A 24,759-nucleotide genomic window follows, 5' to 3' on the forward strand; every position below is an offset into this window, starting at 1 on the left:
GAGAACTAGACGATATAAGGTCAAAATTCAACACCATGGGAAAAGTAGAGAACAACCTTTATTTATTTAAAGTATCTATTGGCCACATTTCAAGACAAAGTCCTAACAACGTGGTGTGCTGAGATTAGATGAACTACACAAAGATGCATTTGAAGCATCAAAGAACATAAAAAAACCAGCACTGCAAGGAACTTTTGAGTCTCAAGAATCAGCAGCAAACATGGTTGAAGAAAGGCAGATTTAAATAGATGAGTTGTCAAAGCACATTTGAAGGCCTGCACTTTAGAAACCATATATACGTAATTCAGATCCACAACAGTGGGGACAAAACTGAAAAGGCCCTATCTCTTATGCCTGACAATGTAATTTATCTCATTTATAGATATACAGCCATAATAGTTAACACGATGAAATTAGGCAACTTGGTATCAGAAAATGGTGTGTCAGAACAACAGGGAGTATCTACATGTTTCACCAGCAAGCCCACTTGTATCGATGCCATGACCAAAGAGAACCAGGAGTAGGTGGGAGATCCAGGGCAGGAGGAATGAATCAGAGCTACACTACACCCTGTAATTCTGCCATTTGTATCCTAACATGATCACAGGGTGAGGGAAAGGACATAGAAAGGAAAGCACAATTTTTATTCATATCAGTCAAAGCCCAACATGCCTTAAGATCAGGATATGCCTGTCTCCACACTATCCTGCCTGTACAATAATATCAACATCTGGATGCAGTCCTCCATACCCCCCTGGCTTCTAAAGCAAGGAAGAAGCTGAGTGGGAAAAGGGCTATGGAAATCTCTCACTGGCACCTACTTTATTTTCTTTTTGGTAACAGAAGCAATCCTTTTTTATATGTTTCCTGGTTAAGCTGTAATTATTGTAACACCTGTATCTTTCACTGCTTGTAAAGAGGAGGCTGCAGGCACTTTGCTCCTCCCTGCTCCTTTTAGCTCAACACATCGCAGCAGCTAAGCCAAGATTTGGCTAAACATGTCATCTGAACATGAGATTGTGGTGCAACTATTTCCTCCTTAACTTAGATCTGAAGCCAAAGTTTGATCTTGGTTACAGGATGTGATTAAGGAGGAGAGCGCTGGACCATGATCCCAGCTTCAGATGAGATATTAAGCTAAACTTTGGCTTAGCTGTCATGCCACTCTGAGCTACAAGGAGAGGGAAGGAGAAAAACACATCCAAACAGACTATCGGGACTATCATTTCCCTGATGATCGGTACCTGAGTAACTTGGTCAGAGAAGATTAGACATCAGAGCACTGGGTTTAATTTATTTTATTAAGCCCAATGAATCAATGGCTATGTTCTGGGGTCACCAGGATAGTGTCCAAGGGCATGCATATCCCTGCAACATTCCCTGTGGCCTTCATGGTTCCCTCCCACATCCCTCTATTTGCTGAAATTAGGCATGAAAAAACCAGTAGAACAGGCTCTGGTGTGATATTGCTTATGGTGTCTGTTGGAGGGGTGCCCACAAGTATCTCTAGTTTGCAAGTTTGGCCACAAGCCTGAAACATTGGCCACCCCTCTGTTAGAGTGAATTACCAACACAAAAGTACCAAGTCGTTTATTTGGAAAGGGCTGAGAGAGGCCCAGAGGTCTAAACTGAAAATTACCAGGTTAAAGATAAACCTGTGTGTAATTTTCAGAAGCATCATCTTGTATTTTATTACTGCATCCTTCCAATGATAGTGTCTAGATATTAAACAAAGATAATTGAAAACGAAAGAAAAATCTGAAGAAACCTTTAGAAAAAATAATAATGTGACAATCACTTGAGAAAATTAATAATAATGCTATGAGTTGAGAGAATTACCTGTGAACTGCCCATCCACAGTGATTGTTCCCATAGCCTGATTCCTTACAGCAATTATATGGTGCCAACTGTTATCATTATATTGTCTTCCACCATCATTATCAGGAGTTAGTGCAACAGCAGATCCCTTTTAAAAGATATTTAAACAATTAATAAAAATGTGCCGAGATAGGTCTCTGAGTCATTATTATATCAGCCTTGAGATACAGAGGCAACTTTGTTTCAAAGTGAAATTAGAATATCCTACAGTATTTAAAGGATTCCCTCCCCCATGCTGAAATGGTAGACCCATTCACAATTAAACTTTTCAACTTTGCACACAATCCAGCGGTAAATTATCATTACACACAACCTCATTACATCTTCATCCAATAATGTTAGTGCAATGCAAGGGTCAGTTCTCACTGAGCTGACTGAAAATGGTTCCAAACAAAAATTAACCAGCAGCGGCCAGGGTAGAAAGCAAGTCCTATCATTCATAGTGGCCATCCTCCCACAGTCTGGCTATTACTGGGTTTATCCCTGTACCAGGAATCCCAGTGGTGAGGACGAGTGTCAGGGCTCAGACATGTGCAGCTGTCTTCTAGGGCTACAGATTGCTACCAGCCATGGTGGCCATGTTCCACCTCCACTACTTGAGGCCGTATGCCTCTTAATGCCAATTGCTGGCAAACACAAGTGGGGAGAGTATTATTATACTCGTGTCCTGCTTCCCAGCTTCCTATGGATATTAGGCAACAAATGGATAGCTCAACTGGTTAGAGCATGCTGCTGATAATGCCAAGGTTCCAGGTTTGATCTCCATAAGGGACAGCTGCATATTCCTGCATTGCAGGGGGTTGAACTAGTTGATCCTCATGGTCCCTTCCAACTCTATGAGTATGATATCTGGTTGGCGACCATGAGAACCAGATGCTGAACTAGATGGGCCTTTGCTCTGAACCAGCAGGGCTATTTTTACTTATTTGAAACATTCATATGCCACTTAATTATTACCCTCTTATAGTCCTTCCTGTCCAGGACTAGACAATGGAAGAAATACACCAACCAGGCAGCTGCTGAAGAAATACTCACCACATGGGGCAACTGCACATGAATCCAAAGACTCCCAAGCTCAGATAGAAACCTAGATACCATTACTCATGTATTTTTAGTTCCCTTTGAAATATAACGCAAACCACACACTTACATACAAAAACAAAACAGAACCAAATATCTTGTCTAATATACTCAGGGAGGAATTAAACATTGTACCTCTTCTGATCATTCCACCAGCAGAAGCATGTTAGCTTCCTAGATGGAACTATCCTCCATTCCTCCACCTCGTGCTGTTCTCCTGGCCCCTCCCTGAGCCAGTTTTTTTTGTGTGTGTGTCTGCGTGTGTTTGCTTGCGCAATGGTAGGAGGGCAGAAACCCCATTGCACAAGCAGAAGTCTCTGTATAGGGCTCCTGTTGATGGGACTCATTAGATGAATCCCACCCTAAAACTAGAACATTTGTGTGCCTGCGTTTCTTGACATATCCATTGCATTTTATAAATATTATTAGCCACTTTGAGGACCCTAGTAAAAAAGTGGGATATAAATCTACTAAATAAATAAACCAACATATATACACAAACCCAGTGTTTATATACTGGAACATGTTTAAAAAAATCCTTCGCACACCACAAGAGAGGTAGCAATTCAAAAGTACCTTTTGTAATATTAAATACAGCATTTTACTTTATGGGTTATTACTCAGAAGCCTTAGATGATGTGAAATGTTACACAGCAATCTAACAGGAGTGAGTCCCCAGGACTACATAAACCAGGGCTCCAGAATCTATTCTGGCTTCCTATTGGCTTCAGGGAACAGTTAAAGAGTTGTTGGGTTTTGACCTTTTTAAAGCACTAAATGGCCTGTGTTTAATTTACTTATGATAACTCCCTTCTCTACATTCTATAGCAAGACATATTCACCCGATTCCAAAACTGTTATCCTTTATGCACCAGATTAAAAATGCTCTCATTTCTCAAATCTTTGACAGCAAATTATTTACACCTTCCATTTCCAGTTTTAATCATCGTCTATTGCTGCAACCACATTGTCAACAGTTTTAGGTTCCAAGTCTTTTTTAATTTAAAAAAAAAAATGTTTTATAAATGAAATGTAAGCCACCTTAAGACCTTTTAATTGGAAAGCCTAGTTAAAAATGAGAGAAAGTACAGTGGTACCTTGGTTCCTGAACACCTCCGTTGTCATACGTTTCAGTTCTCGAACGCCAAAAACCCGGAAGTAAATGCTCCTGTTTTCAAACTTTTTTTGGAAACTGAACCTGTGACGCAGCTTCCACTGAGTGCAAGAAGCTTTTGCAACCAATGGGAAGCTGTGCCTTGGTTTGCAAACATTTTGGAAGCCAAACGAGCTTCCAGAACGGATTACATTTGAGAACTGAGGTACCACTCTACTTGTATTATTATAGCTCTACTAATGGGTATGGTGACATATAATAAAACTCTAATATCTACGAAGCTCAACAAAGAAGCATTTCTTACATTTGTTTCAAGACTAGCATGGGCACTATTGTATGTCAAGACTAGCATGGGCACTATTGTTGGCTGTGGTTTCATCTTCTTTTTTGGATGCTTGCTTTACAGAGAGGCACTACAATCGAAACTCCTGCTGGGCTGGGGAGTAGGGAAGGAATTGGGCAGAAGTGACTCTGCACCTAGTTCTGCCAGACTCCACCAATGCAGAGCTCCTTGTTATGCCTGCCGAACACGTGGGTAGGCAAACATGTCACTGACAGGATCCCCACCAACAGCAGCCCACAAAAAGTTCTGATATTGGGTGAGGATGAGATGTGGAGGAATGAGGTACCCTTTCATCCACTGGATCCCAAGGCTGCCTGACTGCCATCATGCAGCAACACCAGGCCCAATTTAGGCTCAGTTGCTAAGCCAGTGCCAGGCTGGTACACCAGTCTGTCTAACCTCCTCTTAACTTCCACCCCAACCAGTGGTGGATCCTGGTGCTCCATCAAGTTCCTCTACTTCCTGGACAGGGTTTGGTTTGCAGCCTAAACCAGAAGATGAAACCATAATGAGTGCCATCTGACTAAATCATACTTTGAGTAGACCCAGTGAAATCAATGGACTTGTTAGTCACAACCAATTTATGTCCACTGATTTCAGTGCATCTATTCTGAGTATGACATAGTTAGGTAACACCCATCAATACTAGAATTTAAAGATCTGCTTGGACATACGTAGGGAGCTTTCTTCTTACATGATGGAACTTTTCACTTTTACTACTGGTTAAGAAAAGCTCCCTTGAACTCATGGAACTAATTTCATGGTTCTTTGAATCCTGGTCTGAGCCATTTTCACTTAACTTTCCAAGAACCATGTTTGGACACTAAGGCTTGAGCACCAAGCTTCTGCTCCATTCAAATAAGAGGATGTGATTCGCTTTAACTCCCTTTCCATCTGCAGCCCCCAACACTTATTCCCATACTATTCTCCAATGCCCAGGAGCAGATTTTAAGTTCTTTTAAGGTCTGTATAAAATATTTCCACCTTATTTCCAAGGTATTGTGATATCTTTGTTTTTCTGAAAACAACTTTGACACATCCAGAGTTCTGTTTTATACGCCAGTTCACTCCTGAAAAATAAATTATTCAAACACATACACATTATAGTGGAAAGGACAAAACATGTATGTTTACTAGATGTAGGTGGGAATGCAATTTGTATGTATAGTGGAATGTGCATCCTACTGTGGAACACCCTTCCAGCAGATGTCAAAGCGATTAACAACTACCTGACATTCAGAAGACATCTTAAGGCAGCCCTGTTTAGGGAAGTTTTTAACGTGTGATATTTTATTGTATTTTTGCTTTCTATGGAAGCCGCCCAGAGTGGCTGGGGAGGCCCAGCCAGATGGGCGGGGTATAAATAATAAATTATTATTATTATTATTATTATTATTATTATTATTATTATTACTGACATGCTTTGCTGGCAAGATGTGCACTTAGATGCTCATTCCAACATGTGTTCTGATGTGCATTCAGCCTCCTGTTTGTTTCTCTCTCTGGTGAGTTTGCGCAAGAGTTTGCACATCCACCTGCTGATTATTTTTCTCCCCCTGGTAAAAAGTAAACTAGACAGAATTGAACATAAGGAAGGTCCAGGTAATTGCTCGTACCAGTGAAACAATATCTGTGTTGGAAATCGAACTGTCAGATTACCACGGTATCCCTACTTTTCACTAGAGCTGCAGGAGAAATAAGATCAACATTTCAACTTCACTTTATTTCATCCAAAGTTCCTTTTGCCGCTCAGAGTAGGGGAATGTAAAAGGGGAAGGGGAAGGTGTTAGTGGGTCCTAGCTCTGCGTCCAAAGACAGAAAAATCAATAGCTTTTTTTTTTGACACTAATTGCATCCTTTTTCAAACACTGCAGATTATTTATGGAAAGCTCTTTGCAGCACCATGCCTAGCAGCTTCAGGAAGAGTATATTGTCAAAAGTGGATGTAGAATCTGTATTTGGATAAATGATGGCTGTCTTGGAATCATTAGCCCAATCCTTAAAAGAGCAATTGCACACCCCAAGACGGCATGTGATAGCATTTGTAGGAGACAGCTTTCTGGTATCATTTATATGTAAGAAGTGCATTTAAAACTAAACTTCTGTATAATCATAATTTTCTCCATTTGTATTAAAATAAATGTATCCAAACACATACATAATTGTAACCTATTACACAAGAGTCGTGATTTTAGTGATCTGAATGACTAACGGCCTGGTAAATGAACTCTATAAATTTTATATTTGTAGGAAGCAAAACAGATGTAAGCACAATACTAAAAACAACAGGAAAACGCAACAACAGTGCTCATGCATTCATTCTAGAATGAATGTGTGTTATAGGGAACTTCTTGTTTAATTAGTGTTTGTTCTTTATGAAGGAGACTGTAATAAAATATATTATCTGGGGATATAGCCAAATTAAGATTCATATTATGTACAGCTTTGTGGAAAGGCAAACCAGTATCAAGCAGCTCAACATGTTTCACAGTAGTCAAAGTCAGAATGGCACATAAATAGTAACAGCAGATTCAGTGCATGATGCTTTATCAAGGATATTTTCAGCAGCCATCAACAATCATACAGCTATGTCAATCAGACCTTTGTCTAAGATTTGTTCATGTCTGCCACTACAGTAAGAGTGTCTTGGACAAAGATGCCCAAATATTAGTCTAAAATACAAGATAAATGATACACCAATGATAATATAATTTTTAAACAAAATATGTTGCTACATAAAAGCTGTAACTTAGTAGTTAAATGACCTGTTTCCTCCTAGCTCTTCTTTTCTCAAGTACACTGATTACTAGAGATAAAATCCTAAGCATTTTCAAAAGGTATATGTGCTTATTTTCAAAAAGAGTAAGTATTCATCAGAGTTACTGCTTTTCGTCAGTCTGATATATTGGTATACAGAGAAGTTCTCTGTCCCACGAGAATGCATTTTACAGGCCAACAAGCTTTCCGTTTCATACACTATTTTTTATTGTCTTCCACCCTATTTCAACATTTTAATATTTTACAAACACACATTTCATTATCGTAGTTTAATAATTAAAACCAGAACTGGTGTCATGCCCAATTAATGTGCCCTGGTAGCATGCCCATTAGTTTTTCCATTAGTGAATTCAACAATACTAATGGGATTACTAGCATGGGATGCTAATTGGGCGTGACATAAGAAACTGGCTTACTTCTTAGCATACCCTTGCTAATGATGAAATTAATGAGCATTTTATTAAATGCTGTCTCATCAAAGTGTACTTAGTTAGCGTTAAAATTGTTACAAACGATGCTGCATGCCAAAGATGAGGTGTCTACAAAAGTGATTCTTTATATGTTTTGGCAACAATCTGGAGCATTTTATTTTATTCATCAGAAATCACATTTGTAGCAACACAATTTCGACATTTTAAGCTACATAAGGGAATATGCCAACCAGAGTCAAAAGTTGGAGAAAATCACTCTGCAGATATGAAACACAGTCCTCTGAATGCTTCTGTAACATGTTAAAAGCTGAATGACTACAGTCCGCAACCCATTTACTTTGTAACAGTGCTGTCAGCTCTAATAGGAATTTCTTTGGAGTAAAAGAATTTCAACTATAGTAATCACATTTAAATATTCTGAGTTAAGCAAGATTTGGACAAGAATATCCCTTATAAAAAGCTATAGAAAGAAGCAGGTCTCTCCAGGAGGAAACCATTGCATTCTCATGCCAGTTATGTGCAGGTGGAAAGGGAACTGCACTTTTAAAAAAGAAGAAGTTATTCTTTTCTAGATCCTTCTATGGTCTCCTCACCAAAACTCTAACTTTTCACTAGTGGGGGATGAAAACTCCTAATAAGATGAATTATCAATAAATGTATTTGTGGAAAGAGGAGGCTAGAGAAGGTAGACCCACAGACAAGTACCTGACTCAGGGAGGCTGGGAAGGTGGATAACGACTAGCATTCTTCTCATATATTAGCCCTGTCTAATATATTTCCATCTTGCTGCCCCCCTGGGAAGGGTCTCCTCATCCTTCCAGGTTATAAGCTCCCTATGTACCCAGACCTCTGGGTAAGAGATGTACCTTCAGCTCCTGAGGCTTGCCATTGCCTCGCTTGCTAGGGGCCTTCCTGGGAGAATGCAAGGCTGGAGGTATGTTGGCTTAAACCTCTTCCCCAGGCTAACAAGCAGTCTCCAGCAGCCACACCACTTGCCTGGATGCAAAGTTGCTTCCTCTCTGCCCCAGCTAGCTCCTACATGGGCATTCCTCAGCCTTTCTTCCTACTTCCTACTTCCAGCCCCCCAAATTCTGCCTGGCTCTCTACATCTTTTATTTCCACCCTATTCTTCCTAGTGGCTTTTCTGCCCATACCCGCAATCTTGTGATGCATGTTCATCAAACCCATTAGATGACACCAAACTGGGAGGGGTGACTAACACCCCAGAGGACAGGATCACACTTCAAAACGACCTTGACAGATTAGAGAACTGGGCCAAAACAAACAAGATGAATTTTAATAGGGAGAAATGTAAAGTATTGCACTTGGGCAAAAAAAATGAGAGGCACAAATACAAGATGGGTGACACCTGGCTTGAGAGCAGTACATGTGAAAAGGATCTAGGAGTCTTGGTTGACCACAAACTTGACATGAGCCAACAGTGTGACGCGGCAGTAAAAAAGCCAATGCAATTCTAAGCTGCATCAATAGGAGTATTGCATCTAGATCAAGGGAAGTAATAGTGCCACTGTATTCTGCTCTGGTCAGACCTCACCTGGAGTACTGTGTCCAGTTCTGGGCACCACAGTTCAAGAAGGACACTGACAAACTGGAACGTGTCCAGAGGAGGGCAACCAAAATGGTCAAAGGCCTGGAAACGATGCCTTATGAAGAACGGCTAAGGGAGCTGGGCATGTTTAGCCTGGAGAAGAGGAGGTTAAGGGGTGATATGATAGCCATGTTCAAATATATAAAAGGATGTCACATAGAGGAGGGAGAAAGGTTGTTTTCTGCTGCTCCAGAGAAGCGGACACGGAGCAATGGTTCCAAACTACAAGAAAAAAGATTCCACCTAAACATTAGGAAGAACTTCCTGACAGTAAGAGCTGTTCGACAGTGGAATTTGCTGCCAAGGAGTGTGGTGGAGTCTCCTTCTTTGGAGGTCTTTAAGCAGAGGCTTGACAACCATATGTCAGGAGTGCTCTGATGGTGTTTCCTGCTTGGCAGGGGGTTGGACTCGATGGCCCTTGTGGTCTCTTCCAACTCTATGATTCTATGATTCTATGATTAGGATGGTGAGCAGGACAGTGGTGATAGAAACTGCACTGGGGAAGATTTTGGGAGCTTTTCATAGTTGGTCATCAAGCCCATTATGTATCTACTAAAGTCAGGACCGGAGTCAGCATCTGGTGTCCTTAAGCAGCTTCCAGGGCTTTAGCTGTTCCCTGGCAAAGTCCAATGTTGATATTTGCTCTGTGCCTCTTTTAAAAAAATACACTCTGGTGCACCAGAACACACCATGCCCAGGGCCTCATCAATCCTGGAACTGTAACCTGTAGCCTCCATACAAGACTGATGTAAGGACTATATCATACGCCAGGAACAAATAACAAGGGGCAGGTCTTGGCTTCCAATAATAATAAAACCACTGTAATATTGCTAAATTGGCTTAGTAATTAACTTGCTAGCCATCCTATTGTTGGAAATTAGATGATGGACTAGCAAAGCAGTTCCTATGTTGGTATTTGTCAGTTTTTACGATGCCACATGACTTGTCCTTTTTGTCCATTTTTTGCATGTGGGGACAATACGCCTAAATCTGATCTGCATTTAACTGGTCTGGTCTGGTCTGGTCCCTACCCTTTGACAAGTGCAGCTCACAGAGCAATATATTCAGGAATGCTTCCAGAGTTCTTGCCACACACTGGCAGCAAAAAAAGACATGCTGTACTTCACACTGGTGACACAGTCACAAGAAAGCCCTTAATATACGTAATATATTCAAAATCCACATTATTCTCATTTCTTTTCAAAGTTTCTTCTTAGGCTGTATAATCATAGGTTTATTTTTCTTCTGCCAAAATTATATTTGAATTAGCATGTACACTTTTTAATACATACACTTTTAAAAAAATACTGGCAATACTGACATTTGTGTTATTTTTACATAATAAACAGTTTTTTATTTCATTAGATAATCTAGTTTTAAAAGGAGTGTTGTCAGCTTTGCAGAGCTTGAGATTATATTACTGAAGTTCTGTCTGCATCCACAAAGATCTTGAGTTATACAATCTTAGTGTCAGTATTTCATGGGGTCCAAACAATTTTAATGCAGAAATTAACTCAATTTGACTTCGTAACTTATTAGTAATTCAGTGCAAGAGAAACAATAGGTTTTAAACTTCTGTCCTCCAACAAACTTCACTACATTCAATTTAAATGAACCCATTAACCTATTTATTAATAAGCAGAAAAAGAAGAAAAATCATATCATTAAAAGGTATAAAATGCTTTCGAGACTGGCAAATTTACTATACCTGAGGATCAAAGAGAAAGTAAGGACGTCCCCTCTGCAACTGAAGTACAATATATTCCTCTTGATTCCCAGGTGACACGGAGAAAAGAATTAGACCATCAAGTTCCTTAGTTCTGAAACTCACTTTAATGCCTGGTTAGAAATAAAAGGATATTATTTACCTCTCAGTTTTTCATGCATTCATAGAAATCAATGTGTCTGATAAGGAAAAAAAAGCCAGAACTACTATACAGGGGGACCAGGGGAAATATGTGCACTTGAAGCACATGATGCAATTAACATGAGTTCTGAATATGCTAGAAAAATTACCTGCTCAGGTGCTGCTTTCTAAAAATGTACCTCATGATAGATGAAGTTCACTTTTCCATCTGCTCTACCTTTCCTCCTACCACTAATAAAGATGGTTTATTCCTGTGCTGTGTCAAACTCCACCTCCTATTTTAACGAGTCTTCCCTTTCCACAAAAGTGGTATTTTCTTCTTCTGCCTCATTTTTGGAGAATGGAAGAACTCTGAAGGAATTCCATTAGAGGCAGGTGTGTGTGTTACACTTGCCTTATTAAATGTACAAAATGGAAGACTGGGAGCTCTTTGTACACAGGCTTATATCCTGGCAGGACCTCCTAGAGTGACCATGTGACCCCATAACCTGAGATGGTTACTCTAGGAAGTAATGTAAGCCTTTTTACAAAGAACCCAACACTGTATTTTACTGTCATGGAGAATAAACACTTGGCAAATTTTCTGCCTCAGGTGTCAAAAGAAGTTGACTGGTGTTGGATAGTATTATGTGCCTTGACATGAAGCAAGGGATACAATTTGCTGCTCCGCCTCAGGCAGCAAAATGTCTTGGGCTGTCCTTGTCTACAATTATGGCTGCTAGGCAGGAAAAAGCATGTACTGAGGAGGACAGTGAAAAGTAAGCATTTGATGAGGATTTTATTGACATAATTTTAACACTGTTGTGACGAATATTAAAATTATTTGTGGGATTCCATGCTGTTTTCAACAAGGGCAGTTATGATTAACAATGTGCTCTTACTTCATATCTACTCATACCCATATCCTTGTGGTTCCCCCTTAGCACATTAAACACAGAGCAGGCTAATTTATTGGGTTTTACCCAGCTGTAGCAAATGAATCAACTTCTTCATATTCATTTTTTCCCTTCCTTTGCCAGGCAGAAAATAATAAGTAATGGGAAGCTCTTTGTGTAGACAGAAACCATTATGAAAAATTAAAGAATCATAACTGCAACACGTATTCATATTACATAAGGCTACTAATTACCTCACGCCACAAGCAATATCCTTTGACCCACAGACTTCAATCATGCCACAGGTTGTCACCGAGTGCATCACAGTGTACTCACAAATATTAAGACGTTCACTTGAGATAATGAACATCAATCATGCTATTAAAGTAGCTGTTCAGAGCTATGCAACAACTGACTTTGAATAAACATAACAGGGGATATAATCAAAATCTCCTTTAGTGTTCAGGTGGCATTTCAGAGGGCTAGGGGTGGCACAAAGAAAAAGGAGAACTGGAGGGAAAAACAGAGAAATTTGTCTTCAGGGCGATGTCATGGTTACTTAATTCCTGAGTATTCCTTTACATATATTTACCTTTTTTAAAACTGATTGCTACTAAAATATTGAAGGCAGATTAAAAATACATAAAAACCAACATTAAAACAACTAATAAGAGACACAAGGTAAAAGAGTCAGCTTCAGTAATTGCCTGACAGTCCTGTAAATAATACCTTAACTTTTGACAGTATTTGTACTAGTGCGTCTGGTAATGATACTGGTGTGGCATGTCATGTTCTAAGAACATCAAGTTTTGAGCCATTGGTCTATTGCAGAGCTTTCCAAACGGTGTATCGTGACACATTAGTGTGCCGGCTGCAGTGTGTAGATGCGTCATGTGATTCAGTAAGATCCTCTTGAAAGTGCTCTCTTTCTATCAGCGTTGCTTTGCCAGCATATATGTTATAGAAACCACATTAGATCTCTATCAAGGAGCTGCCACATGGTACCTGTAATATATAGTTGGACCCTTAATTGAGAAGCTTTGAATATTATTATATTAAATAAAGGCTAGAGCTGGATGGTGAAAGGTCTCTTTAATATATTTTTCCAGCTCTTTCCTACAGCCTGCTGAGCCACTGAGTGTCTCAATTACCTCCTGATTTCATATATTTTATTCTATTCTCTTCATTGTTCTCAACTTTCCACATCACACTGTCATACACTTTCTGTGTTTTGCTGGATGGCTCTAAGATGAAAAACTATGTAGCCTTACTTTCGACCAAGAGGTACGATACCTTCTACAACACAACTATCTTTAGGAACAGTGAACAAGTGATTTTTCATGGAAATTGATAGTAGTGCAAATATAGCCAACTTAACTCTGCTGGTAGCAGAAAAAGGAACATTCCTACAACTCCTTGGGTTGGATTCAGAAAAGTACTATCAGAAGGGGCTGTCATGAGATGACTTTTGGCATGCTCCATCCGCTAAACCCTCCCAATCGCTTTCCTGAGAGTTGGAGAACCCAAGTGAATGGGGTGGGCTAAGGTCCTGGGGAGACCGGATGACGGAGATTCCTGACTTTCACACTGAGGCTCCTTTCATAAGCGATACTTTGTGATACTTTCTTAAAGTAGTAACTGTGATCTGGGGCAGATTTGAAAAATATAATAAACTAATTAGTCCCCCCTGCCCCCATTATTATCGTTGCAATATCTCAAAGCAACCAGAAGCTAAAGGAGGTCAATCTAAATAGGGTAAAGAAAAAGAATTGTAAACAAATCTGAATGTGGGTGGGTGGCTGAATAAAGGAATTAATAAAAGGACCAAAGAAATGGTGTTCTATACATCCTATCATTCTGGATCAAGGAAATCATCTTGATTTAGACTCAAGAACATTCTGTTATGTTAAAGTGACAAATTTGATACCTGTATTTATTTTTTTTGCCACCCCATTATACCCACTACTGGTAAAACAAACAGGACATTTTAGCTTTAATCTTCTTACTACATAACCCAAATAACTTCAGTCATGTTTGCATTAATGTTGCATTAATCATGTTGTTGCGTATTAATGAGTTTTCAGGCTATGCTAATTACTGTCATAGATTCTGCAGCAGCCCATTAAATATACAAATTACAGAATTAAAGAGCCAGAGCTCTTCATGATTAATCTTTAAATGGAGAAAAACTAATGATGTCTGTACAAAGTTTCTCTCTACTTTGGGCTGACTGAGCCCAATGAGCAATCAATTAGAGTATTTGAGGAATAAGAAACCTCTAAGATAGTGTAAAGAGGCTTTTTTTGCACAGTTATTCAAAACAGACATTGGGGATAAAACCTTTTCAGTTTTTCTACTATACAAACATTTATAACATCATCCAATCTTTAAGACTTTCTTAAGTGTCTTCAGGCTTACATTCATTATTATGTACCCACTGGAAGCAGCTGCCTGCCTCTGTATGAATATAGTAAATCAATCTTCTCTTTTTAGCAAGGACACCAGTCCTGTTGCTCTCTAGTTAAGAAGATTTACAGCAAACCTTGGTGAAAACAAAGGCGAGATAAGTTTAGAGTCATTTGATAAGATTTGATGTATTAGAAGCACTTTCCCCTCCTAGCTCCTGAATGATGTTTTGTTTAGGAAGAGAACAATGGCTAGTGGTTAGGGATTGTAAATTAAGAGAGATGGATTCTGCACCAAGTTCTGCCACAGACACAGCGTAGAACATTAGTCAAGTCATTTAACTTCTCCTGGCCTAATTTCATGGACCATCTGTAAAGTGAAGGTTGGTACTCTTCATGCATCTAATTTCCAACATATCAAGAGAGTAGGGGTGAAATAATGCAGTTAATTATCAACGTTTTTATATTATATAAACTGCATCCTCAGATACAGCCAGAGTGCCTAAAACCAATATATATTTTTACTTATCTCTTGAAATATGAATGACATATGCAATCATTACCAATTGGACTGGATGCATAAGTCACAGAAATAATATTTCATGGGCAAATGTCCTGCACAGCCAGTAATAGTACCACTCAAGAATACTTCATAACTAGGGAAGCTTGAGGATTTTATATGCTCCACCTTTTGAAACAAACATACCTGATTTGTACCGCCCAGGGTCATTGCAAGTTGGAAAGTATACAGTATATGCAAAGTAGTCCACAGTTCTACAAACCTTTCACTGCATAGTCCGTCTGGTTTGTTGTTGTTGTTGTTGTTGTTGTTGTTACAGTTTACCCAAGGGCCCTCTCTGTCTTCCCGCCCCTTCTTTTTTACAGCTTCAGGCTGCTTGGAGCAGCTAGAAAGTGTTAAACTGCTGTACAAGCTGAAATGCTTGTGAAAAAGCTCCAGGAAGCAGCCAAATATCTTTATGAGCTGTCCCTTTGTGGATAATTGTACGGAAAAAAGATGGCTGCCCCCATGTGCCCATGGAAGTCACCAGCATTTTTTCCTACCAGATCTGTGTTAGTTCCAGACCTCCTGTAATAATGGACTTTTCGTTTCCTGGAGCATTTTCACAAACATTTTGAAACCACATTTTCACAAACATTTTGAAACCACTGTGCTGTGCTTTCTAGATGCTCCAAGCAGTGTGAACTTGTAAAGAAGGTATATATCTCAAACCACATTATAATCTGGAAGGAAGGAAGGATAAAATGACCTACCTCTTGAAAATGTATAAAATTTTATAACTGAGAATTTAAGCACTGGAAAATGGGATGAAACAGACTTCCTATCAGATATGTGTGAAAAAGACATGGACCAACTTAAGCCTGATCTGCCCTTTCCTATTCACAACACAGGGTATCTTCACAGGACCACTTCAGTAGCTGTGAGAGAAAAGTTGGACTCTGGTAACATCCTGCCTGGATTACTGCAGTGCATTATGTGGATGGCTGAGAACAGCTGCTCCATGAGGAGGCTCCCAACACCTTAACAAACCATAGTTTCCAGGAATCTTTCGGTTATGCCATGGTTGTTAAAGTGGCATAATAATGCTTTAAATGTGTGGCGTGACTGTGACATTTGTCTTCTGCCTCAGGTGCACTAGACTTATCTTGCCAGGATTGGACCTCACTGGCAACCTGATACAACTAGAATACACTTTTCTGTGGAACTTTGAACTTCAGTAAAATATAGCACTAATGTAAAACATACACACTTATGAGATATGTAAACAAGTCAAAAGGAATTTTTCTTTCTAGTTTCTAGAATTGTTGGTCTTCTACTTCTCATTCCCTCTTTTTTTTAAAAAAAAAAAAAGCAGAGGTTAGAGTCAGTGTTGTTTATCCCATGATAAGAGATAATTTAAGCAAGCTACATGAAATAAACAGTTTCTTATTCATAATATTCACAGAGCTTAAACTGTAAGGGACTTAACCCATCTTGAAGTCGTCCAAATAACTAATTGGTAATCTCTTTGATTTCCATTGTTAGGCTCAGCGTAAACTTGTGTTTAATAATGGCTTTAGTAATACAAACATTGCCCAGGCAAAAAGTAATTAAACTGACTGAGGGGGAAAGACCATGACTAGAGCTGGGTAAAATACAAATACATCAAAATTAAAGTCAGTGTAATGATCTGAAACATGACAAATTTAGACAACAAGTACTCCAGCCAAGGCAGAATCTGGACACGTTACAATTTGGAAGAGTTGAAAGCATACATAAAGTAGAAATTCTGCAGTGAGTGAGGCTGCTTATTGATTAGGCTAAGCACATAGTGAATAAAAGATTAGGAGTGATCTGAGACAGATAATAAGCCAAAGTGAAAGCATAGAATCATGAGGAAGGAAAACCAATGGTACTAAAAAAAAATATGTATTGAACTTGTTTCCAAAATTCCTCAATAGCTTGTAAATATATTTTCCTCGAACCTCTTAGTTTTGCCTTCTATCATTCTCCTGTACAGCACGGCCCTTCCTAATTAAAGGAGACGTGAAGTCACAAGTTTAAGAAAAACTAAACCTGAAAAGTTATTTGATCAGACTACAATGAGACAAAGCAAAAGGTCAGCAAAAATCAAGGAAGAAATTCAGTAGGAACTGCAAGTCATGACAGAAGTGCAGGAAGATCAAGCTACATCTAGCCTATCCCAAACTTTCAAAGCAGAACAACAAACTCAGCAACAAATCTGCCAAATGCTAATGATTCTACCAAGGAGGCAATAATTGAAAGTAAGAAATATACAATATTTCATCCTGTAGTGTTTGCAGTGCCATTTTCCCTAATTATTCTTGACACAGTGACCTTCTTCAGTAGAGACATAAAACAGTTTGCTTCACTCAGAATAAATGAACTCACCAAACTTTTGTGTGGAAAACTATTTGGTATGGGGACTATGAAAATCTAATGAAAAAGAAAAAGCCCTTCAACTTTCTGATCACATTTCAATCAAATACAGATGCATTTTTTTCTGATGATGATTCAGCTACATAACTTGCACATCCAAACTCTCTCAATACAGTAGTTAGTGACCTTTTTCTTCAGTTGTTTTACTGTGCCTCATGAACTGATTATTTTCAATGGACTGTAGCATTAAGTTTCCTTTTCCTTTTCTCTTTTCCAATGAGAAAAGCCTAATAGTAAAATAGGCTGGATGTTGCAGCTATAAATCAGCTTTTCCAAGATGGAGACTGCAAGCAGAGTAAATCTCTGTTAGGTATGAGATTACACTCCTAATATCCTATGACAATGAAGCAATGGCTGCTCCCTGTTTGAGGACCTTTCCATGCTTACCAATGGTATAGTTTCTGTTTAATCTAATGTTTTTATGAATGAATTTGCAGCTGACTGTCTGCACCCTTGGTCACACATCTCTGTTATTAGAAAGTCTGGAGGTTTCCTTTCCACATTAAAGATGAGTTGTGCCTGAACTGAGAAAAGTTCTATCCATAGCTGTCAACTTACAGATTTGAAAATAAGGGACCAGCAGCCTCAAAAATAAGGGATCAGCAGCCAAAATAAGGGATTTTGCTTAACTTATACAGAAATCTGGCACTGATGGAGCCATGCTGCTTTTGCTGCCACTGACTGTGTTTTGCAGGGGGTTGGACTAGATGATCCTAAGGGTCTACAACTCCGACCAAAGAAGAGTCGCAGACAAAACTGATGAACGACGTCGACATGGCAAAGCTTACAGGCAGAATTAGAAACCAGGAAGAGGACCTCTTTAATAAAGAATGGGGAAAGTTTATAATTTAGTTGAAAAGCTATTGTAAAGAGTTACATACATTGGTAGGATTGACAGAAAACTTGTAGTAAAAAATTGAACTATGGATGGACAAATGATTTATAAAAATAGAGTTATGAAAGGGATGCAGAGGGGGAAATCACTACATTAAGATGCTGCACTGGTTGGAGGGTATGCTAAGCAGCACATCGGGGCTGCCGTCGTCCTGGCGCGAGGAGTTCCATCGGCCCTTCCCCGCCCGAGAGAGAGGGAGGGAGGGAGACTCTCGCCCACGCTGCCCGTGAGCCCAGCATGAGGCGGTTGCGGCGCCGCCATGGCCGATGAATCACTGCTGCGGCCGCTGAAGCGCCACCCTTCTGCGTCCCACCCCATCGCCTCCTCTTCCTCCTCCCTCAGGCCGCCTCCTCAGCTGCTGCTGCCGCCTCTGGCTTCCCCTGGCAGCACGGCAGAAGTCTCGCAAGAGAGGGGCTGCCTGCCCGCCCACCGCCACCTGTCTCCTCACAACGCGCCCCTGAGGGGGAAAAGGGAGAGAAGGCGACGCGGCAGCTCGTGTGCGTGCTCTCTCTCGCTCTCTCGAGGCAGAGGACCCTGAGCCGCTGCTTCGCTCCTGAGCCAGGTGAGCATGAAACCCAGGAAAGTTAAGGGACATCATCAAACCGGGACAGCAGCAGGAAACGGCACTGGGATAAGGGAGTTTCCCGCCAAATAAGGGACGGTTGACAGCTATGGTTCTATGCCTATAGTCACAGTCAGAACCAGGGGACGAAAAGCCAGCTGGCTTGGCCCCAGCCGGAACATCTCCCCTCTCAGCCTTACCCCTGCGGAGACCCATCAGTCATCCTCCTCTGATGTGCGTCTGCGACTCAAGCTGCAGTGCATGCTTGAGCACACATTACTGAGCAGAGTAATCACACAACAGAACCAGGCCCGAGGCGTGGATACAATACTAAGCTACGCACTACATACTATGATGTTCCTCCACCCAGTAAATCTCAAAGTTAGGCACATGCACACAGGGGTAGGTAGTCCTTTAGCTGCTATTTATTTCTTTAAGGCCTAGTATTCCAGAATTCTAATCTTGTGGGAGTGCAGGAGATTAGAGGAGCTACAGTCTACCTGAACTACAACAAAAAATGTTACTGCGATGAACTTTGGTGGGCAGCTAACAACTGCTCTCATAGGCAGTACTTCAATTCAACACTATTGTTTCTTCTGAACTGAGCTCCCAAACTGACAACTCACACCAGTCACAGGGAAGCAGTGTGAAACAGCTTTAAGAATGAAAGAACAAAAGAGCCTGCTGGATCAGACCAATGGCTCATCTAATCCAGCATCGGGTCCTCAACCGGTGGCCAACCAGATGCGTGTGGGAAACCAGCAAGCAGAACCTGAGACTGGACCACTTGCTCCTCCTGTGGTTTCCAGTAATTGGTATATCCCAAAGCTCGCCCTCCAACTCCCACTTCCTCCACACAGAAGCCATGATGATACTTATACACGTGTCCCACAAATGAAAATAACTGAGAATCTATTCCAGATCTTTCACAAAAATCAGATTTTTATTTTTTTTCCTGTAGAAGAAAAGGTGGCTTTTCGGAGTATATTGTTCTGGAATACTAGCAGAATAGGGATGGCGCTAAAAGTCTAGAGAAAATATCTGGTATGGGGAACCACAACCACAAAGGTCAAGTGTGGAAAGGCCCTTTGAAAACCTAAAGAAATGCCTGCTGTTTGCCTATGCAAACTATTGTATGGCAAAACAGAGGGGAGAAGCTGGTGAAAACAAAAGGGAGCAGCTATTCCTTTTGAACAGCTGTTATCAAATATCACTGTTATTTGATATAATCTCAAAAAAAGAAGTCCTCAGTCTGGGAAATGTGTCTTATTATTATTATTATTATTATTATTACTATTAGTATTATTACTTACAGTGCTCAATATGGTGAACAGTAACAAAAAAAAACATGAACGGAAAAATAGGGCCAATAACAAAACTAGCCAGTTGAACCATTATATTCCCAGTAAAGGGGTTTTAAGGCCAATAGAGACAGGAAATAGTGGATATAGGAGCAGATTCATTCCATAACTTTGGGCAATTTGTGTAAAGGCTCAGCTTCTCACTATGACAGAGTCACTTCATGTGAACATGTTGCTTGGAGCAGGGGCCAAGGACAGCATGGAGAGAAGGACCCTTCAAGATATGTGGGACCAGGCTGTGAAGGACTTTGTAGCTATGCAGCTAGTAACTGGAACTGGATGCATATTGGCAGCTAGGGAAACGGAAATAGGATCGACTGACTAGGATTACATTGGCCTATTTCTATAAGATACATTGCATTAACTAAACCTTTTGTATTGTTTTAAAGGGCACCCTAACACAGTGTGTTACTGTTGGCTCAGAGTAGGTGCATCCTACATACCCTTTAATACTGACTGTGCTATTATTTAGAAAGCGTGTAGATTAATGTCAATGTTATCATAATAAAAGGTTAAGAAAAATGAGAATCCAAACAAAATTCTGCCATATTCCTGGCAAACCAGCATAATGTTTATCCAGAAAAAAATGGGTCACTTACAGAGACCCATCAGCATTATCCAGAAAAAAAAATGGGTCACTTACAGAGACCCATCAGCATAAAAATATTCATGTCCTTGTAGAGTACTTGATAATTAAAAAATAAAAATTTAAAAATCTGAGGGCACAATCTGACAAAAAATAAGTTGTTTTAAGTCCCACTAACTTCCAAATCGGCGGGGTGCGCTCCCGCTGCTCGGTCCCAGCGCCTGCCAACCTAGCAGTTCGAAAGCACCTCCGGGTGCAAGTAGATAAATAGGGACCGCTTACCAGCGGGAAGGTAAACGGCGTTTCCGTGTGCGGCTCTGGCTCGCCAGAGCAGCGATGTCACGCTGGCCACGTGACCCGGAAGTGTCTCCGGACAGCGCTGGCCCCTGGCCTCTTAAGTGAGATGGGCGCACAACCCCAGAGTCTGTCAAGACTGGCCCGTACGGGCAGGGGTACCTTTACCTTTACCTTAACTTCCAAATAAGCAAAATTAATGGGATTAAATATGGCCGGTTGGGTCATGCCCAATGATTATAAATCACAGCAGCTGCAAAGAACCCAGTACCACTTTATGGCTCCTTATATTTGTTGTAATAAATTCATTGTAACAGCATTTTCAGGATGGCTTAAGTTATAAGAACAAGATAATGGTATAGTCTGGCTAAGGGAAGAACCTTATTCTACTGTCAATATTTCAGGCTGATAAAAAGCTGACCAAGTGTTATCAGTTTGGTGATGAATAAAAGAAAAAGCATGAAGCCATTAGCATTAATTGACTTAGGTAGCTAAAGGCTTGTGTGTTATACTGGGAGTCTAGGGTGGATTGTTGATTTTTAACTCCAAGGACTAAGACACAAATACCCTGCCCTTCATGTTATTATTTTCTTTTGCAGAAAGTGTGCATATAATTCATTTTTCAAATTTTGTATTATGAAGAAAATTTGGCAAACTACTTGGAATGATTGGTATTTAATCTTAAGAAGAAAAAAGTGAGGGATCCAACAAGATTTATTACAGATGAAGTGCTTGAAATACTGTGAGAACACAGAAATGCCTGCTTTTGTGTTTGTTTTTTTAAAAAGATAAAGTTGTCTGATATAATATCTTCAGGCACAGATTACCTTAGGCCTGCAGCATGACCGATAGACACTCAAGCCTCTGCCATCTAGTGTGTACTTGGGAATGGCTAATGAACAGCATACTTTGTGCGAAGATGCAGATAACTAAAGAGAAATGCACAAGTAAAACTGTAGAATCTTGAGGGCATGAGGAGTGAAATGAAAAGCAGCTGGTTATTGAGTTATTGTCATTTGTGCATACATTTCTTGTGTAGTTTACTTTATGCTCTGCCCTGCCTGAGCATCATGACTGATGAACAGAGGCTATGAATCTTTTAAATAAGAACCGAAACAAGTGTGGTTTTCCATTTAGGCTCTGAACAGATCTGCACCTGCTTAATTTTCAATAACATTGTAACATTCCTTGAAAACCATTCATGAAGCGTTAAGTCCAAAGTTTGTGAAACTTCACACACAAGATGGTTCTGTGGGTGGAAAGAGGGGGAGGACTTTCTGCTCCAGTCATTTATGCCCCCTGAAAACCTTCTCCAGAAGGTTGGGGCTCCCTCTCAAACGGCGTGGAAAGTGATACCACATGGACAGACGGTATTAGTGAAAATTCCCGCCCCTTCTGCCTAAAGAAGCATCCAGCCAGAGGCGTAGTGTGGAGGTGGGAGAGGGATCACTGACCCGGGGGCATATTTTGGAGGGGGCACAACCAGACGTCCACACAACAGGCTCCCTCATTGTGCGGACTCCATGTGCTCCCCGCTTAGAGCACAGCTCCACCCCAGCTTCCCAGTCCACAGCTCCACCCCAGCTTCCCAGCTTTGGGAAGCATAACCCAAGCATAGTGCACCTGCCCTGATTCTAGAGGACCTGAAGTAGCTGCATTTCTAGATCCAGTATTCCAAAAGTATTTCTCTAAAGGGCAGGTGGCCAGATGAGCTGGGGGGCAAGATGAGACCATGACTGCATTTTACGTGGCTTTCACACTTCCAGACTGCTTCTTGCCCACAGGCTCCTCCTTTCTCTCCAGTTATTTGGTGCTGGAAATTGCTGAGGAGCATATCAAAAACCTTTCACCTCTTCCCAGTGCCAAATTAGCTGGGCAGTGAGAATGCGGGAGGCATATGATAAGAGTACACCTTCCCCACAGCCCAGCTAATACACCACTGGGAACAATTGCAGAACACACCTATATGCACATTCTTCATAGATTCCTATGGTCAATCATCAGGAAGAAGGTGGAGACAAAGAAGGTATTTTGAATCTGCCAGTGCCCATGGGCTGAGTTAAGAGGTGTGAGGGTGAGTGGGGAGGAGAGAAGCTAAAACCCTCCGACTGTAGGCTGTGGCCCAGCACACAGCCAGTATGTGACCCCTAATGGCATGCAACCCCCAGGCTCAAAAGTTGTGCACCCTGAATGACTTCACCACATATTCATTCTCAAGAATGGCTCAAAAATTCACCACTTAGTCAATAAACAATTATTCAACTATATTATATTGTTGTGCACATGACTACCTTCTTGATGTCTTTTTTGTGTGTTCTGCTTCGATTGGTGTAAGTGGTACACATTATTTTACATAATTCTGTTTTTAAAATTGAAATAGCTGTGCCCAGGTGGCTAACCAACTCTCTCTTTCTCCATTTCAGTGCCTGGTCATTTCTCTGTAATTTTGCATATTTTAAAAAAACAGGGAATAGTAATACTATAGCGGTGAGCCTGGAGGATAGTGATAGTTGGTGATTACTAGATCAAAGACTTTGGTGAGATCAATACAGAAGGCCCCTCAACATCGATTACTATCCAGTGCTATAAAATCTAACTGCTTACCTTGTGAGATGAGCAAGTGGAATGAACAGGCCAAAGTCGGTACATAATTATTTAAATTAAAAGCATATCTGCTTTTAGCCAATGAACTAACCTTCTCTTATTCCGCATGGTAGTAATTAACCAGCCTAAAGAGATATGTTAACATGCCAATAAAGGGCTTTCCATCAGCAATTTTAAAAAATCAAGCTTTCTTGATTACAAGCGCCTCCATTTATGTTCTCTATTAAATTTAAAATATGACAGCTCTTTGATCCAAATGAACAGACCATGCCAATTGCTAGCCATCCCTGTTTAGAAATACATAAAAGAACTTAATGATTTTACTATCTTCCCTGTCTCTTTTTAAAGGTAAAGTCTACCTTTAAAATAAAATGCTGATAGAACAAGTGTTGCAGTTTAATAAATTAAACGCCTGCCCTGAATTTTATTGCCTATACTTCTTCATTCTAGTAGTTATGCTAACACTAGCATTCTGAATTTAGTTATTTGCTTTGCATCAATATCTAAGGTTACAATAAATTTGTCAGTTTACATTAAGGATCAAGAGGTCACATCACATAAATTCCTCCTGAGCGCATCAAAAAAAGAACATGAGTAATGTGGAAAAAATGGAAGACTAATATAGAAATAAACATGATCCCATGTCATTCAAGATGCCAATATACTCCGGAGATTGTTATATCTAGGAGGCTAGTTGCTTCAAACTATTTTTTACTATTACTGTACAGTTTGAGAACAGTATAGTAAAGGAAAATAAAACAAATAGCACTAAGAATCCTAAAAGGCTATAATTGAACATACAGTTACAACTGAAGTTTTGCCAATTTGGAGGTATTTCCTCATCTCATCTTTTGAGGTGTTTCAACATAAGGCAACAATAAAAGTTTGATATAGTTAGAGAAATTCCGGGGGGGGGGGGCTGCACATCTCTAGCTTGCTGTTGGAAAAGGACATTCAAAACCTGATGGAGATTGTCTTTTGGGGAAATTGCTAATGAATTTTGCATAGCAAAAAGAGCTTCAATGAAATGTTTGATATCTCTTGGAGTGGGGAGGGGGTGCATCCATGAAAAAATAAACTGTCAAAACAAAAAAAAAAATTTGTTTTGACTATGGCAG

The 24,759-nt window shown here is 40.2% G+C and overlaps 1 protein-coding gene across 1 annotated transcript in view; it reads right to left on the reverse strand.

The window, feature by feature from the left end:
• The window catches only part of USH2A (usherin), a 446,098-nt gene that overhangs the window by 309,628 nt on the left and 111,711 nt on the right, over positions 1-24,759 (reverse strand). Inside the window, exons 22-23 of the mRNA XM_079968364.1 lie at positions 10,942-11,072; positions 1,840-1,966 (exon numbers count right to left, since the gene is read on the reverse strand). Of these exons, the coding sequence (XP_079824490.1) occupies positions 1,840-1,966; positions 10,942-11,072 (258 nt within the window). The remainder of the gene's footprint in view (positions 1-1,839; positions 1,967-10,941; positions 11,073-24,759) is intronic.

Source organism: Podarcis cretensis (assembly GCF_951804945.1).
Source record: "Podarcis cretensis genome assembly, chromosome: 3".
Classification (NCBI taxonomy): Eukaryota; Metazoa; Chordata; class Lepidosauria; order Squamata; family Lacertidae; genus Podarcis; species Podarcis cretensis.